The following is a 17,024-nucleotide window of genomic DNA, read 5'->3' as shown; positions in this document are numbered from 1 at the left end:
CCCTCTATCTTAAACTTAACCTGTCTAAAACTGAACTCCTCTTGTTCTCTCCCTCTACTAACCTACCTTTGCCTGACATTGCCATCTCCGTGTGTGCTTACACCATTACTCCCAAGCAACATGCCCGCTACCTTGGGGTCATCCTTGATTCCGATCTTTCCTTCACCCCTCACATCCAATCATTTGCTGGCTCGCTCTTATCTGCATCTAAAAAACATTTCTAGAATTCTCCCTTTTCTTTCTTTTGACACTGCAAAAACTCTTACTGTGTTATTCATTCTCGTCTGGACTATTGTAACTCTCTACTAATCGGCCTCCCTCTTACCAAAATCTCCCCGCTCCAATCTGTCCTGAATGCTGCTGCCAGGATTATATTCCTCACCAACCGTTACACCGATGCCTCTACCTTGTGCCAGTCATTACACTGGTTACCCATCCACTCCAAAATCCAGTACAAAACTACTACCCTCATCCACAAAGCACTCCATGGCTCAGCACCACCCTACATCTCCTCCCTAGTCTCAGTCTACCACCCTACCCGTGCTCTCCATTCTGCTAATGACCTGAGGTTAGCATCGTCAATAATCAGAACCTCCCACTCCCGTCTCCAAGACTTTTCACATTCTTTGCCAATTCTTTGGAATGCACTGCCCAGGTTAACACAATTAATCCCCAATCCCCACAGTTTTAAGCGTGCCCTAAAAACGCAATTGTTCAGACTGGCCTAATGCATTAACCTAACTATCCCTCTGTGGCCCATTAAAAAAAACTAAAAAAAACATAATCAGGTTCCTCACATCATGTTCTCATACACTTCATGCAGTTAATAGCCCTCTGTGTCTGTACTGTTACATACTTAGGCTGTTAACTGGTTCATGCAGCTTTACATGATCACCCACTATGGCTGGTCCCAATAACGAAAGCAATTGTTACCATCCACCTCTCGTGTCTCCCTTTTTCCTATAGATTGTAAGCTTGTGAGCAGAACCCTCACTCCTCTTGGTATCTGAACTGTGATTTTTGTTATGCTGTAATGTCTATTGTATGTACAAATCCCCTCTATAATTTGTAAAGCGCTGCAGAATATGTTGGCGCTATATAAATAAAATTATTATTATTATTATTATTAAAAAACTAAGACATTTACCGTGTTAGGCTACGTTAACACGGTGCGATATTTTTTTCAGTAATTTTTCTTGAGTATTTTAAGTGCATTTTTTCTGTGGAATGCCAATTCTTTGTGCGGATTTTTAGCGTTTTTCACCCATTGACTTCAATTGAGTCAGTCAAATCTGCAGCAAAAACACATGTATAATAATGTTTAGATTTTCTGTGGATTTTTTTTTAGCGCTTTTACGCTTACTATGGTTTTTCCCACACTGTCATCTGTGTGCCAGTGCAAGAAACACCGGCACGGTAGTTCTGATCTGTGGTAACGCTACCACCGGCAAGATCGCTACCATTGGTTAGAGTGCTGCTGGGTCACTGTCAGATGTCAGCATGACCCTGCAGAGATACTGTGATCCTGTGATAAAAAGCTTACCGCAGGTGAACAGGCGTCGACTGATGAGAGTCTACTACTCCCATCAGGCTATGTCTGCTGTCATGAATAACAGTGATAGCAGGAGTCGCTGAGGAGAAGTAGTCTCTTGTCATCCGGCACCTGTATTGAAACTTAGAAAAAACAAAAGAAAAACAAAAAAAAAGTAAAATAATTAAATACATATTCAAATAAAAATAAACACATTACACTCACCTAACACCCAATCCCCGATGCCCATGTCTCCTGTAACCAATCAACAATTATAAACCACAATATAGTGTCCTGTCCACCATAGTCCCCGTAATACAGAGTGTCCCTCAGCGATCTCACTTGATCGGGAGATGTGACTGCTCTAACCGACCGGCGGCGATACACTGGCATAGGAGCGCCATCTATCCTGCAGTGTATAGCACTGAGCTGCCGTGGGAGAGGTAACCAGAGTTCATCAGCTGATGAGCCCCGGTTATCTCATTTACGGCACCACCACTGTGTGAGAACATCCCTGCCTGTGTTGCAGCTGTTGAACTGCCGCAATACATGCAGCCACGGAGACTCGAGCATGTTATTCGAACAAGCCACAAATACTCAATTAGGACACGAGCATTCTTGGACCTTATCACTCATCACTACATGTTAACAAGAACAAGCTTCTGAAGCAGAGTCACATAGTGTTTTGGGACTCGTACATTAAATAAACGCCTTATATGTAGCCCAAGAAAGAAAAAGGAGTAGGGTGTGTTGGGATACCTTTCAGCGATGATACATTTTTATAGTAAATAACTAAAGTTAACTAGAACTGCAATCATTACTAGGTGTATGCCATTGGCCTCCAAGGTAATTTTAGATGTTCCTAGAGTTGGATAACCTTCTTGGGGGTCTATTGTGGGATACTGAAAATTATATTGAAATGATAAGACCATTTAATCCACCTGTCTATTGGAGAAATATAAGGTGGGTTAACTATTTAGTTGAAGAAAAAATGTCCAATGTTACTCTGTGATCTTTCCACATCAATGTGGTCTGCTGCCAAAAAAAGTGTTTAAGCTGGACAATCAACTATGGAATGCTTGTGATGACAGGGAAAAGACAAGTCTGCAAAAGATTTCTCTTAGCTACTAGAAGGGTGATGTCTATAAACTTGGGGAATCTTTTTTGCTTCAAATTCTGAGTGTATTGCAAGTGTATTTATTTAGAATAGCTCTAAAGGTATTACCATACACCAGTAATCCCCAATCTTTCATACCTTGAGAGCCAAATTCAGATCTGAGTAAGGGTCGCAAGCTACACCAAGCGCGCCTACACTCCAGAGTAGTTACACCCAGAGGCCACCACTACTGGTATAATGACCGGTAAAACATCCCATAGAAAGCACACCAGAAGAACCTTGTGACAAGTCCCTTAGAAGCAGTATATTTAAATCAAGGTTTCTCACTTTATGACCATTTGGTTTTCTCTCATCAAGCACTTTTATCACCCTCTAAGTGGTCCTATCATCCTATCTCCAGCTTATCATATTTGTTTCTTCTACCAGTATATGCAGTATATGCACATCCAGATCTTCTCTTCTGTGCAAGGCTACTCACAAAAGTCTCCATTCAGACCTTCTCTTCATAGCTGCTTACTATACCTGGTGCTAATTCTCCAAGCTGACAGACAGCTGCGAGCCACACATCATGAGTGCAAACTACAGGTTGGGGAACACTGCCATAGATTGTTCCCTTCTGATGTTTCACATCATTTTATTTGCTTCATATGCTTCTTGTGCTTTGTATATATTAATATTACAAGCAAATGCAGGAAATGTCCTGTCATGTATCATTCATTCAAGAAAAAAGCGACTTGCCAGCTCACTGAAGCATCAGATTATAGCTACCTATTAAATGTTAATGAGAGATGGGGGGGAGGGGGTGAAAGAGTGAATGAGAGAAGCACAGACACCACAGACCCTAGCTGTATGTTTTTTCTTATTTCAGTGTTAGATTCACAGCTACACTGCTCAGTATTGCTTTGTACTGTCATCCATGCAGCTGCTTGCTTCTGTACATGTGCTTCATAGAGACAGGAGAATAGGCATCTCTCATGTCTTGGGGTGCTGGGTTTGGGGGTCTAGTCTCAACCCACTGTCAGAAATTAATGATAATTAGAGAGATTAGAGAGAAAACATGCAGAGGACATGTATAAAATATGAACACAGATAGACTTGTTCTGCGTATACTGACACATGCCAGCCTATTTTGAAGCACCCTGACACAGAAACACTTTGGAGGTTGCTGCCTATTTTCCTCAGTATTTTTTTTTATAGTTATGCTTTAATTATCCTCCTGTATATTGACTACCTACCAGAACTTAGTTTTAGCTACAAATATTGAGTTCTAAGGGGTAAGGTTTCTCCTTTTTTGATAGTGACATGCCAGGTCTGGCATGCCAGAATGAGGAGACTTAGGGTACCGTCACACAGTGGCATTTTGATCGCTACGACGGCACGATCCGTGACGCTCCAGCATCGTAACAATATCGCTCCAGCGTCGTAGACTGCTGTCACACTATGCAATGTACGACGCTGGAGCGATAACTTCACGACGTATTTGCGATGTAGAAGCCGTTGGTTACTATGCGCACATCGTATACAATATCGTGCACACCTTTGTTACACCATGCGATCATGCCGCCACAGCGGGACACTAGACGACGAAAGAAAGTTTCAAACGATCTGCTACGACGTACGATTCTCAGCGGGGTCCCGGATCGCAGGAGCGTGTCAGACACTGCGAGATCGTAACTATATCGCTGGAACGTCACGAATCGTGCTGTCGTAGCGATCAAAATGCCACTGTGTGACGGTACCCTTACGCGCCTTGCATGCAAATTGTCTTTTCAGAGAGGAAGAGGACTTGAACTTTCGTGTCACCTATTGGAAGTAGCAATCTTATAAGTCATTATCAACTTAGGATAAAAGCTAAATCAGAATCTCAATTTGCAGACAGTGTTTCGCGGCCATTCGTCAGTATAAGGCATGAAATCTGATTTGGCTAGGTGATAGGCTAAGACTGGGATCTATGGGGCAAGGTTTCTCCTTGTGCCTCTCACCCAGCCAAATCAGATCTCATACATTGCACTGACGAGGGGCAATACCTCAAAATACTGTCTGCAAATTGAGAATCGGATTTGGCTTTTATTTTTAGTCATATTCCAAGGCGCGTTAAAGGGTCGATAACATCTTTTCGGATTGCTACTTCAAATAGGTGGTACTAGAGTTCTTCTCCTCTCTGAAGGAAGAGATAATTTGCATATTTAACCTCAAATATTGAAATTCTACTATGTAGGCCTGCTACAAGATCATTAAAGGGAACCTATCCCCTACAAAAATGCAACTTTCCTGCAGATATAGTTGTAGTTTGCAGTTAACTAGCATTTAAATGAGCCTAGACTGGTTTACTGGATGCCCAGCTTCATCGAGAAAATTAAGTTATATTCTCCCTACAGTCGTCCAGTTCTAGTCATCAGAACAGTGCGTGGGGGCAGTGATGGGTCAGCTACCCATGCTACAAAGCTGGCTGTCTGTCCAGGTACAGGGGGGAGTGATGGCATTGAGCTCACTGTGTAGTTAGTAGTGACTGTTGCAGCCCCCTGCACCACAATTATTGAAATCGAGCAGCTGCAGGCAGAATATAACTTCATTTTCTCCTCGTAGCTGTGCTGCTAGTAAACCAACCTAAATTAATCTAAATGCTATTTACCTACCCCTATGTCTATTGGAAAATAGCATTTTGTAATAAACTGGTTCCATTTAATAAATATGTTTACGAAAAGAGAGTTAAACACTGATCTAGTTTTTTTTTTCTAATCCAAGTAAAATGGGGAAAATAAGTATTTCATACACTGCTGATTTTGCAAGTTTTCCCACCTACAAAGAATTGAGAGGTCTGTAATTTTTTTTTTAAATCCATAAAATCACATTGTATGATTTTTAAATAATTAATTTGCATTCTATTGCATGAAATAAGTATTTGATATAATAAAAAACAGAACTTAATATTTGGTACAGATACTTTTGTTTGCAATTACAGAGTTCAGACGTTGCCTGTAGTTTTTTTTTTTTTTAATCAGATATTCTTATTGAACAGTAAGGATAATACATAGAAATTGCATTACTGTGAACAGTAAACAAATATAATTTTACTTTTTGAAAAACAATTGAAAAACAATTTAACCCCAAGCCAAACTCCCACCCCCCCCCCACACCCCACACCTCCCCCCTCCACCCTTTAGAGACCTAAAGTGAGCCGCCCCGGTTTGCTACATCGTACATAGAGAGAGAAAAAAAAGAAAAGAAAAAAAAAAGATGGCATATCGATAACGCTCCCAGGAGGTCAAACGGCCCAAGACCGCGAACAAAATCCCATAAATCAAATTGACTCAAGCCAAGGATTCCACAACCTGTGGAAGAGGTCCATCTTGTTTCTCTTAACGTAGATACTTTTTTCCAAAGCAATAATATAGTCCGCTTGCATCAGAAAGTCTCTTCTTGTTGGTGGCTCTGCCCTAATCCAGAACTTGGCAATCAACTTTCGCGTAATAAAAAGCAATCTAGCAATAGCCGTTTTATACAAATTGTCAGTTACAATCTCTTCTACGTAACCTAGAACACACACCAAGGGATCTCGCAGTATAGGACAATTATATGACAGTCCCACTTTTTTCAACACCACAATCCAAAAGGAGGATAGCCTGGGGCATTGCCACATCATATATAGGATACCCGCCTCGGACTGCAGGCCCCTAGGGCATTCTGAATTAGGTCTCAGACCAGCCTTGAATAACATGTCCGGAGTTCTGTAAGCCCTATGAATAACAAATAGTTGCGACAACCTCTCAGGCTCACTCATTGAGATTTTGGGAACGTATTCCAATATTGAATCCCATCGGACATTGTCGATCTCCCCAGGTCGTTTTCCCATTTCGCTCTGGCTCTAATAGGGTGCCCCTCTAAGAAAGAGAACAGAAGGAATTCGTAAATTCCCGAGATCGCCCCCTTCATGCCTCCCCCCATAAGAATAAAATCCAGCATGAGATCTACCTGTATCTCCACAGGCCCTCTCTTACACTGTGCCCGAAACGCATGAGAGATGCGGCTATACTGATACACCTCAGAGTCTGGCAATAGGAATTCTTCCTGCAAAACCTCAAATTTCTTAATTCTGCCCTGGTGTAAAATTTGTCCCATTCGAGAAATACCCGCCTCCTTCCAAACATGGAATACCGACATCTGTCTGAACTTACAAAAAACAGTTATTCCAGATGGGTCAAAACCTAGTAAGTGCCCCTACTCCCCTAATTCCCTTTACTTTATCCCAAACCTTATGAATAAGCCTAATAGTGCAGAATTTAGAACCCTTCTCCCGGAAATGTCCGCCCTCCAGACCCTCACTCAATACTTTCATCCCAATCAGTGTCTTCAGGCTACAGGGTATCCGCGTCCCACCAGACTCTTCACCCCAAAAAGTACAACCAAGGATTAGGGAGCGCCAACCCACCCTCCATCTTGAGCCTTTGTAGGGTTTCCTGTTTAAATCTGGGGCTTTTTCCTCCCCAAATCAACTCCCCATACAAGGATCTAATCCTACGAAATCTATTCTGCGATATCCAGATAGGGGAGTTGTGTAACATGTAAAGAAGTTGCGGCATCACAATCATCTTTCTCAGATTGAGTGCCGTTGACTTATTGGGCATAAAGCCTGACTGATCCGCGTGGACTAATTTGTCAATCACCCGAGTCAACCTATTTGCCAGGGCCTTTGCCAGAATCTTTATGTCAACCGTCAGAAGTGATATTGGTCTATAGGATTCTGGTAGCTGTAAGTCCTTGTCGGCTTTAGGGATGTCCACCACAATAGCCCCTCTCATTGACAAAGGTAGCTCCCCACTTTCCAACAAACTATTGTACACCCCAACCAATTTGGTCAACAAAGTGTATTTTAAAATCTTATAGACCTCAGCTGGAATACCGTCCGCCCCCGGGGCCCTGCCCCCAGCAACGCCTGCCAATGCAGCCCCCAATTCTTCCTCCCCAATCGGCTCTTCCAACAATTCACATTCCTCTCTGCTCAGCCTAGGCAAATCAATCCCCTCCAAGTACCTGATTATGTCGTCTGACCCTGTCCCCACACTGGAAGTATGTAGCTTTCCATAGAATTTCCTAAAAGCTTCCAAAATTTGCTCCCCCTGGCTGTCCAGAGTTCCATCCTCAGTTTTTATTGAGTAGACATGTGAGGAACCCCTCTGCGCGGAAGCCACTACCGAAAGTAAATGCCCCACCTTTTCCCCTTCTGAATAGAAAGATTCTTTTTGAAAAGCCCACAGCCTCTTCCCCTCTCTCAGATATAGCTGATCGACCTCCTGCTGAGCCACCCTCATACGGCTCTGAGACTCCTTAGTGCATTGGGCACCCAGTGCCATCTCAGCTGCCTTCAGTTCCTCCAAGACAGCTTGATCCTGTGCTCTAGTCTTCGTCTTATGCCTTGAGATGTCTCGGAACAAAATACCCCTTAAATACGCCTTCATAGTGTCCCATACTACATGATGTTCAGCACTGCCTTCATTGATCTTGAAAAACTCCTCAATCTCTGCCCCCACCCTTTTTATGTCCAAGAGTTGTAACCAGGAGGGGTGAATTTTCCAACCCGTCCTTCCCGATCCAGCCTGATCTGTCAATTTCAAAGATACCTGAATTGGGCTATGATCTGATAAGATCCTAGGACTATATTCCACCCCACATAGCAATTCGTTCATCTCATCATTCCCAGGGCGACATCGATTTGTGACATAGAACCATAGGTAGTCGAATAACAGGAGTAAGAGTATGTGTTAACATTGCGAACCCGCCATAAGTCAATCCACCCTATTTCTCTAAGATAGTTTCCAAAAGAAGTGTCATTACCGTCTCTGCGTAACAATGCATGGTTGCTCTTTGCCTGTAGTTCTTTACCAAGCTTGCACACACTGCAGCAGGGATTCTGGCCAACTCCTCCATACAGATCTTCTCCAGATCTTTCAGGTTTCTTGGCTGTCACTGGGTAACACTGTTTCAGCTCCCTCCAAAGATTTTCTGTTGAGTTCCAGTTTGGAGACTGACTAGGCCTTTCCAGGACCTTGAAATGCTTTTTACAGAGCCAATCCTGAGTTGCCCTGGCTGTGTGTTTCGGATCATTGTCATGCTGGAAGACCCAGCCATGAGCCATCATCAAAGCTCTTACTGAGGGATGGAGGCTGTTGGTCTAAATCTCATGAAACATGACCCCATCCATCCTCCCTTTTATACAGTGCAGTCTTTCTGTCCCCTTTTGCAGAAAAGCACCCCAAAGTATGATGTTTCCCCCATCATGAATCACCTATGAAACAGTGTTTTTGGAGATGTACGCATCCTTCTTCCTCCAAATACTGCGAGTTGAGTTTATACCAAAGTTCTATTTTGGTTTCATCTGACCACATGACCTTCTCCCATGCCTCCTCTGGATCATCCAGATGGTCATTGGCCAACTTCAAACTTGCCTGGACATGTGCTGCTGTTAGCAGGGGGACCTGCAGGATTTTAATCCATGACGATGTGGCGTGTTACAAATGGTAATGCTTGAGACTGTAGTCCCAGAACCCTTCTGATCATTGACCAGGTTCTCCCATGTAGTTTTGGGCTGATTACTGACCTTTCTGAGCCTAATCCTTACCCCATGAGGCGATATCTTGCATGGAGCCCCATACTGAGGAAGATTGACAAACGTCTTGTGTTTCTCCCATTTTCTAACAATCGTGCCAACAGTTTTTGCCTCCTCACCAAGCTGCTTTCCCATTGTCCTGTAGTCCATCCCAGCTTTGTGCAGGTCTACAATTTTGTACCTGATGTCCTTAGACTGCTATTTAGTAGTGATGAGCGAGTATAATCTTTGCTCGGGTTTTTGCGAGCTCGCTCGGGTAGTCTCCGAGTATTTGTGACTGTTCAGAGATTTATGAATGACAGAAAAAAGACTCGCACATCCAAACTAGTGTGAATAGGTGCATACCAGGAGCAGCTACCTCCATACATAAATATACAAAAAAGGTTGCACTCTATTGTGCAAAAGCATGTCTAATATGAAATATATGAAATATGAATAGCAAAATGGCTTTTGAACATTAGGAAAATATTTAAGAGACGCTTTGCACAGAATTTGATATAATCAAATAGTGTGAGCCCATCAACCAATCGTCAAGGTGGTCTCATAAAACTGATGGGTCCCTGATCTCCCTGTCCAAATGTGAACACTTACCGAAGGCCAATGTCTGTATGCCTGGGTGAATGTGGACACCTCTGTTCATCAAAGCCTACATATGGGTTGACCGGGACCAAGTGTGATGAGATGCAATTAAAAACCACATGGTGATGGGAGGAGTGCGCAGTCAGTCAGCTAACATACGCCTTTTAACGGCGGCCGCTAAGGGTACTTAAACCACAGCGCCGTTAATTAACGGCGCTGTGGAAAAAGTGTATAGCGCCCCCCACAGGCCGAGGGTAGCCGAGACCCCAGAGAACATGATTCGGGGGGTTTTTAACCCTCCCCGCATTTGCGATCGCCGGTAATTAACCGTTTACCGGCGATCGCAAAAAAAAAAAAAAAAAAAAGCGATCTCTTAATTTCTCTGTCCTCCGATGTGATCGCACATCGGAGGACAGAGAAAAGGGGTCCCAGGTGGCCCCCCAATACTCACCTAGCTCCCCCGATGCTCCTCGTGTCTCCCGGTGGGCGCCGCCATCTTCAAAATGGCGGGCGCATGCGCAGTGCGCCCGCCGGCCGGCACCGGGAGAATCTTTGGGGTCTCGGCTGCCTGGGGTAGCCGAGACCCCAAAGAGCATGATCGGGGGTCGGTTTTAGCGACCCCTGTTTTGCGATCGCCGGTAAATAACTGTTTACCGGCGACCGCAAAAAAAAAAAAAAAAAAAAAAAAAAGTAAAGTGTAATTCTCTGTCCTCTGATGTGATCGCACATCAGAGGACAGAGAAATAGGGGGATTCGGGGACCCTAGCATACTCACCTAGGTCCCTGGATCCTCTTGCTGCTCCTCCTGGCCGCCGGCAGAAGAACATGGCGGACGCATGCCCAGTGCGCCCGCCATCTGTCTCCATCTGCCGGCCGGCAGGAGAACAGCGGTTAGGGCTAAAATTAGGGTTAGGGGTAGGGTTAGGGGTAGGGTTAGGGGTAGGGTTAGGGGTAGGGTTAGGGGTAGGGTTAGGGGTAGGGTAGGGGTAGGGTTAGGGTTAGGTTAGGGGTAGGGTTAGGGGTAGGGTTAGGGCTAGGGTTAGGTTAGGGGTAGGGTTACGGCTAGGGTTAGGTTAGGGGTAAGGTTAGGTTAGGGGTAGGGTTACGGCTAGGGTTAGGTTAGGGGTAGGGTTAGGTTAGGGTTAGGGGTAGGGTTAGGTTAGGGGTAGGGTTGGGGCTAAATTTAGGGTTAGGGTTGGGGCTAAATTTAGGGTTAGGGTTGGGGCTAAATTTAGGGTTAGGGTTGGGGCTAAATTTAGGGTTAGGCTTCTTTCACACTTACGTCGGTACGGGGCCGTCGCAATGCGTCGGCCCGACATACCGACGCACGTTGTGAAAATTGTGCACAACGTGGGCAGCAGCTGTAGTTTTTCAACGCATCCGCTGCCCAATCTATGTCCTGGGGAGGAGGGGGCGGAGTTACGGCCACGCATGCGCGGTCAGAAATGGCGGATGCGACGTACAAAAAAACGTTTCATTGAACGTTTTTTTGTGCCGACGCTCCGCCAAAACACAACTGATCCAGTGCACGACGGACGCGACGTGTGGCCATCCGTCACGATCCGTCGGCAATACTATGGGCAAAAAACGCATCCTGCGGGCACATTTGCAGGATCCGTTTCTTGTCCAAAACGACGGATTGCGACGGAATGCCAAACAACGCAAGTGTGAAAGTAGCCTTAGGGCTAGGGTTAGGGTTGGGGCTAAAGTTAGGGCTAGGGTTGGGGCTAAAGTTAGGGTTAGAGCTGGGATTAGGTTTAGGGTTTGGATTAGGGTTGGTATTATGGTTAGGGTTGGCATTAGGGTTACGCTTGGGATTAGGGTTAGGTTTGGGATTAGGGTTAAGGTTAGGGTTGTGATTAGGGGTGTATTGGGATTAGGGTTAGGTTTGAGGTTAGGGTTGAGATTAGGATTAGGGGTGTGTTGGATTTAGGGTTTTGATTAGGGTTATGGTTAGGGTTGACATTAGGGTTGTTTTGGGGTAAGGGTTGTGATTATGGTTAGGGTTAGTGATTAGGATTATGGATCAGGTTGGGATTAGGGTTAGGGGTTGGAGCTAGAATTGGGGGGTTTCCACTGTTTAGGTACATCAGGGGGTCTCCAAACACGACAGCCAATTTTGCGCTCAAAAAGTCAAATGGTGCTCCCTCCCTTCTGAGCTCTGCCGTGCGCCCAAACAGTGGGTTACCCCCACATATGGGGCATCAGCGTACTCGGGATAAATTGGACAACAACTTCTGGGGTCCAATTTCTCTTGTTACCCTTGTGAAAATAAAAACTTGGGGGCTACAAAATCTTTTTTGTGAAAAAAAAAAATATTTTTTATTTTCACGACTCTGCATTCTAAACTTCTGTGAAGCACTTGGGCATTCAAAGTTCTCACCACACATCTAGATAAGTTCCTTGGGGGGTCTAGTTTCCAAAATGGGGTCACTTGTGGGGGGTTACTACAGTTTAGGTATATCAGGGGCTCTGCAATCGCAACATAATTCCCACAGACCATTCTATCAAAGTCTGCATTCCAAAAAGGCGCTCCTTCCCTTCCGAGCTCTGCCGTGCGCCCAAACAGTGGTTTACCCCCACATATGGCACATCAGCGTACTCGGGATAAATTGGACAACAACTATTGCAGTCCAATTTCTCCTGTTACCCTTGTGAAAATAAAAACTTGGGGGCTACAAAATCTTTTTTGTGAAAAAAAAAAATATTTTTTATTTTCACGACTCTGCATTCTAAACTTCTGTGAAGCACTTGGGCATTCAAAGTTCTCACCACACATCTAGATAAGTTCCTTGGGGGGTCTAGTTTCCAAAATGGGGTCACTTGTGGAGGGTTTCTACTGGTTAGGTACATCAGGGGCTCTGCAAATGCAACATAATACCCGCAGACCATTCTATCAAAGTCTGCATTCCAAAACGGCGCTCCTTCCTTCCGAGCTCTGCCGTGCGCCCAAACAGTGGTTTACCCCCACATATGGGGTACCAGCATACTCAAGACAAATTGGACAACAACTTTTGGGGTCCAATTTCTCTTGTTACCCTTGTAAAAATAAAAACTTGGGGGCTACAATATCTTTTTTGTGGAAAAAAAAAATATTTTTTATTTTCACGGCTCTGCATTATAAACTTCTGTGAAGCACTTGGGCATTCAAGGTTCTCACCACACATCTAGATAAGTTCCATGGGGGTCTAGTTTCCAAAATGGGGTCACTTGTGGAGGATTTCTACTGTTTAGGCACATCAGGGGCTCTCCAAACGCGACATGGCGTCCGATCTCAATTCCAGCCAATTCTACATTGAAAAAGTAAAACGGCACTCCTTCTCTTCCAAGCTCTGCGGTGCGCCCTAACAGTGGTTTACCCCCACATATTGGGTATCAGCGTACTCAGGAGAAATTGCACAACAACTTTTGTGGTCTAATTTCTCCTGTTACCCTTGTGAAAATAAAAATTTGTGGGCAAAAAGATCATTTTTGTAGAAAAAATGCGATTTTTTTTTTTTCACGGCTCTACGTTATAAACTTCTGTGAAGCACATGGGGGTTCAAAGTGCTCGCCACACATCTAGATAAGTTCCTTAAGGGGTCTAGTTTCCAAAATGGTGTCACTTGTGGGGGGTTTCCACTGTTTAGGCACATCAGGGGCTCTCCAAACGCGACATGGCGTCCAATCTCAATTCCAGCCAATTCTACATTGAAAAAGTAAAACGGCGCTCCTTCACTTCCAAGCTCTGCGGTGCGCCCAAACAGTGGTTTACCCCCACATATTGGGTATCGACGTATTCAGGAGAAATCGCACAACAACTTTTGTGGTCTAATTTCTCCTGTTACCCTTGTGAAAATAAGAATTTGTGGGCAAAAAGATCATTTTTGTGTAAACAAAAGCGATTTTTTTATTTTCACGGCTCTACGTTATAAACTTCTGTGAAGCACTTGGGGGTTCAAAGTGCTCGCCACACATCTAGATAAGTTCCTTAAGGGGTCTAGTTTCCAAAATGGTGTCACTTGTGGGGGGTTTCCACTGTTTAGGCACATCAGGGGCTCTCTAAACGTGACATGGCGTCCGATCTCAATTCCAGCCAATTCTGCATTGAAAAAGTCAAACGGCGCTCCTTCACTTCTAAGTTCTGCGGTGCGCCCTAACAGTGGTTTACCCCCACATATGGGGTATTGGCGTATTCAGGAGAAATTGCATAACAAAATTTATGGTTACATTTCTGTTTTTACACTTGTGAAAATAAAAAAAATGGTTCTGAATTAAGATGTTTGCAAAAAAAAGTTAAATGTTCATTTTTTCCTTCCACATTGCTTCAGTTCCTGTGAAGCACGTAAAGGGTTAATAAACTTCTTGAATGTGGTTTTGAGAACCTTGAGGGGTGTAGTTTTTAGAATGGTGTCACACTTCATACAATACTATCATATAGACCCCTCAAAATGACTTCAAATGTGATGTGGTCCCTAAAAAAAAATGGTGTTGTAAAAATGAGAAATTGCTGGTCAACTTTTAACCCTTATAACTCCCTAACAAAAAAAAATTTTGTTTCCAAAATTGTGCTGATATAAAGTAGACATGTGGGAAATGTTATTTATTAACTATTTTTCGTGACATATCTCTCTGATTTAAGGGCATAAAAATACAAAGTTTGAAAATTGCAAAATTTTAAAAATTTTCGCCATATTTCCGTTTTTTTCATAAATAATCGCAAGTAATATCGAAGAAATGTTACCACTAACATGAAGTACAATATGTCACGAAAAAACAATCTCAGAATCAGCGGGATCCGTTGAAGCGTTCCAGAGTTATAACCTCATAAAGTGACAGTGGTCAGAATTGCAAAAATTGGCTCGGTCATTAAGTACCAAATTGGCTCTGTCACTAAGGGGTTAAAGGTTGTCCTCCCCACACCAAAAAAATAGCTAATTTGCCTCTTCTCCAATTGTCTATGGCACTGCTGGAGGAAGATGTGTGCTGCAATCGGTTATCTCCAGCAGTCCCATTGAAAAGCAAGGGCTGAGTAAGTGCCCCTGCACTCCAATTAGGATGAGACCTCATTGCTCAGTTGTCTGGTTTCCAGGACACTGTTTTCATGATTGGTGAGGGCTTCGGGGGTTAAGCACCCAGTGAATAGCAAATTACGCCCTAATAATTTTTTATTTGTTGGGGGGGGGGGGAGGGTGGATTACTCTTTAATAGAGTTCAGTCTAGAACTTTCCTCCTCATAGAAGCTAGTCAGATAACTGACAGGACCAATCCCTCACAGTCCCCACGCTGCATTTCCATGATAAAGTTATCTTTATGAAGATATTTTTACTTAGAAAAGCCACAATAAGGATTGCTGTATTAGTTTAAGTGTATCACTAATTTGCTGTCTGATGTGTAAAGCTAGCATAGGCATGACATGGCTGTACTCAGACTTTCATCTAAGTGTATGGAGACCTTTACACCTAGCTGTACAGCAATATGTCCCCAAGCTAGGTAAGAAGGACATGTAGGAAAAGAATGGATATGACCCCAGAAGTGGAGTTGATATGAACTAAAAGTCAAGCCAAGAGCTTCTGTCCCATATGTCCTAATGGAACATAAATGTAAAGATCTAGAAACAAACCTCCTGATATGTTTGGAATTAATTTTAGTCCCAGGACATCCAAATCAACCAAATTGGGATGTACATAACAATACCAGCTTGATCATGCCCAAAGTGCAATAAGAACAAATGGCAATTAATACAAGTTTTATCTAAGCGTTCCTTACTCCAAAGAGATGTGTTCTACCGTGAAATAAACAGGAATACGCCTTGGCATAACGTGCTAATAAAATATGCTCTATATTATCATCTATATTAAAATAATTGATTTATCTATGTGTGCCATAGGGCCAGCAGACAGCCTTACACAGGGCAGCCGTGGTGGGAAACAGTGACATTCTTGCGATGCTGATACAAGAAGGCTGCGCCTTGGACAGACAGGATAAGGTATGACCTTAAAAATGTTATTATGTGCGAATACTATATTTTAATCCCTCTGATTTTTTGGGAGAGGTGTCAGGAAAATCCCCAGTTTGTAGACCTTATAACAATATCCTCAACCCTGCAGACAGCTGCCAACATATGCTCTTAGGTGGCTAGAACAAATCTATATTCTATGTTAAGATGCCTTCCATAGAAACAGGGCTCAGTTTCGCAAAAAGTTCATGGAATGGTAGCAAAGCATGTCTAATAATGATGAGCAAGCATGTTCGGTGTTATCGGAATATCTTGGGCGTGCTCAATTAATATGTTCAAATCCCCACAGCTGCATGTTTCATGGCTGTTGGACATCCGCAACACTGTGGGTATCGCCTAACAAACAACATGCAGCCGCGGACACTCGGACATAATAGTCCATCATCCCCAAGATATTCAGATAACACCTGAGCATGCTCGCTCATCACTAATGTCTAAGTAACTTATTTGCTGCTGTGTCTTCCACAGGATGGTAACACTGCCCTACATGAAGCTGCCTGGCATGGATTCAGCCATTCCGTCAAGCTGCTTGTTAAAGCCGGAGCTAATGTTCTTGCCAAAAGCAAGGTGAGAATGGTGTTAAACATGAAATATTTGTAACTGGTCGTTTCTTCATAGCCTTTACATTAAGATGTTTCAGTGTTTTTTATGGATGAACATAAGACATGACATGTTTACTATAATCACACCTTCCTGGTAGTATTTAATCATGTGATATCTTACGATGCCTCACATTGATGTAAACCTAGTAGTATTATCCGAGACTGAGGTTATATATGAGGTTACTGGGAACGACTTTACTAAACACCCCTCCTGGTTGAATGGAATGCCAAATATAGGTAGGCCTAGGTTTGGATAAAACAATTGACAACAAGAAGACACCCCTATTTAGGGCTAATTTTGAAACCAATCGTTTGAGTGTTTTTAATGGTGTGTTCATTCCTAAATTGCCTATTGGAACTCATTGATCACATATATAGTGATAAGAACAAAGATTAAGTTAAAACTAAACATGCACAAGTTTTGTATACACGATCGGTGAGTTAACAAAATTATTTTTTTCTGAAATGTCCAGGGAACCCCTGTCTGACATTGAGAATAGTCTGTCAATAGCCTAATTTTGGTTTCCAAAAGCAATGAATCCACGCTTCCGAAAAAAAGAGATAAAAAAAGGAAAGACAAAAATGTTTTGTGA

At 43.3% G+C, this 17,024-nt stretch overlaps 1 protein-coding gene across 4 annotated transcripts in view; it reads left to right on the top strand.

The window, feature by feature from the left end:
* The window catches only part of ANKRD6 (ankyrin repeat domain 6), a 330,735-nt gene that overhangs the window by 295,897 nt on the left and 17,814 nt on the right, over positions 1 to 17,024 (top strand). For all 4 annotated transcript variants that reach the window (XM_069726362.1, XM_069726363.1, XM_069726364.1 and 1 more), the window contains 2 exons: positions 15,701 to 15,799; positions 16,298 to 16,396. In XM_069726362.1, coding sequence (XP_069582463.1) covers positions 15,701 to 15,799; positions 16,298 to 16,396 — 198 coding nt within the window. The remainder of the gene's footprint in view (positions 1 to 15,700; positions 15,800 to 16,297; positions 16,397 to 17,024) is intronic.

Source organism: Ranitomeya imitator, chromosome 5 (assembly GCF_032444005.1).
Source record: "Ranitomeya imitator isolate aRanImi1 chromosome 5, aRanImi1.pri, whole genome shotgun sequence".
Lineage (NCBI taxonomy): Eukaryota > Metazoa > Chordata > Amphibia > Anura > Dendrobatidae > Ranitomeya > Ranitomeya imitator.
Note: the sequence above shows the minus strand (reverse complement) of the source record. Positions and strands in the feature narration are given on the sequence as shown.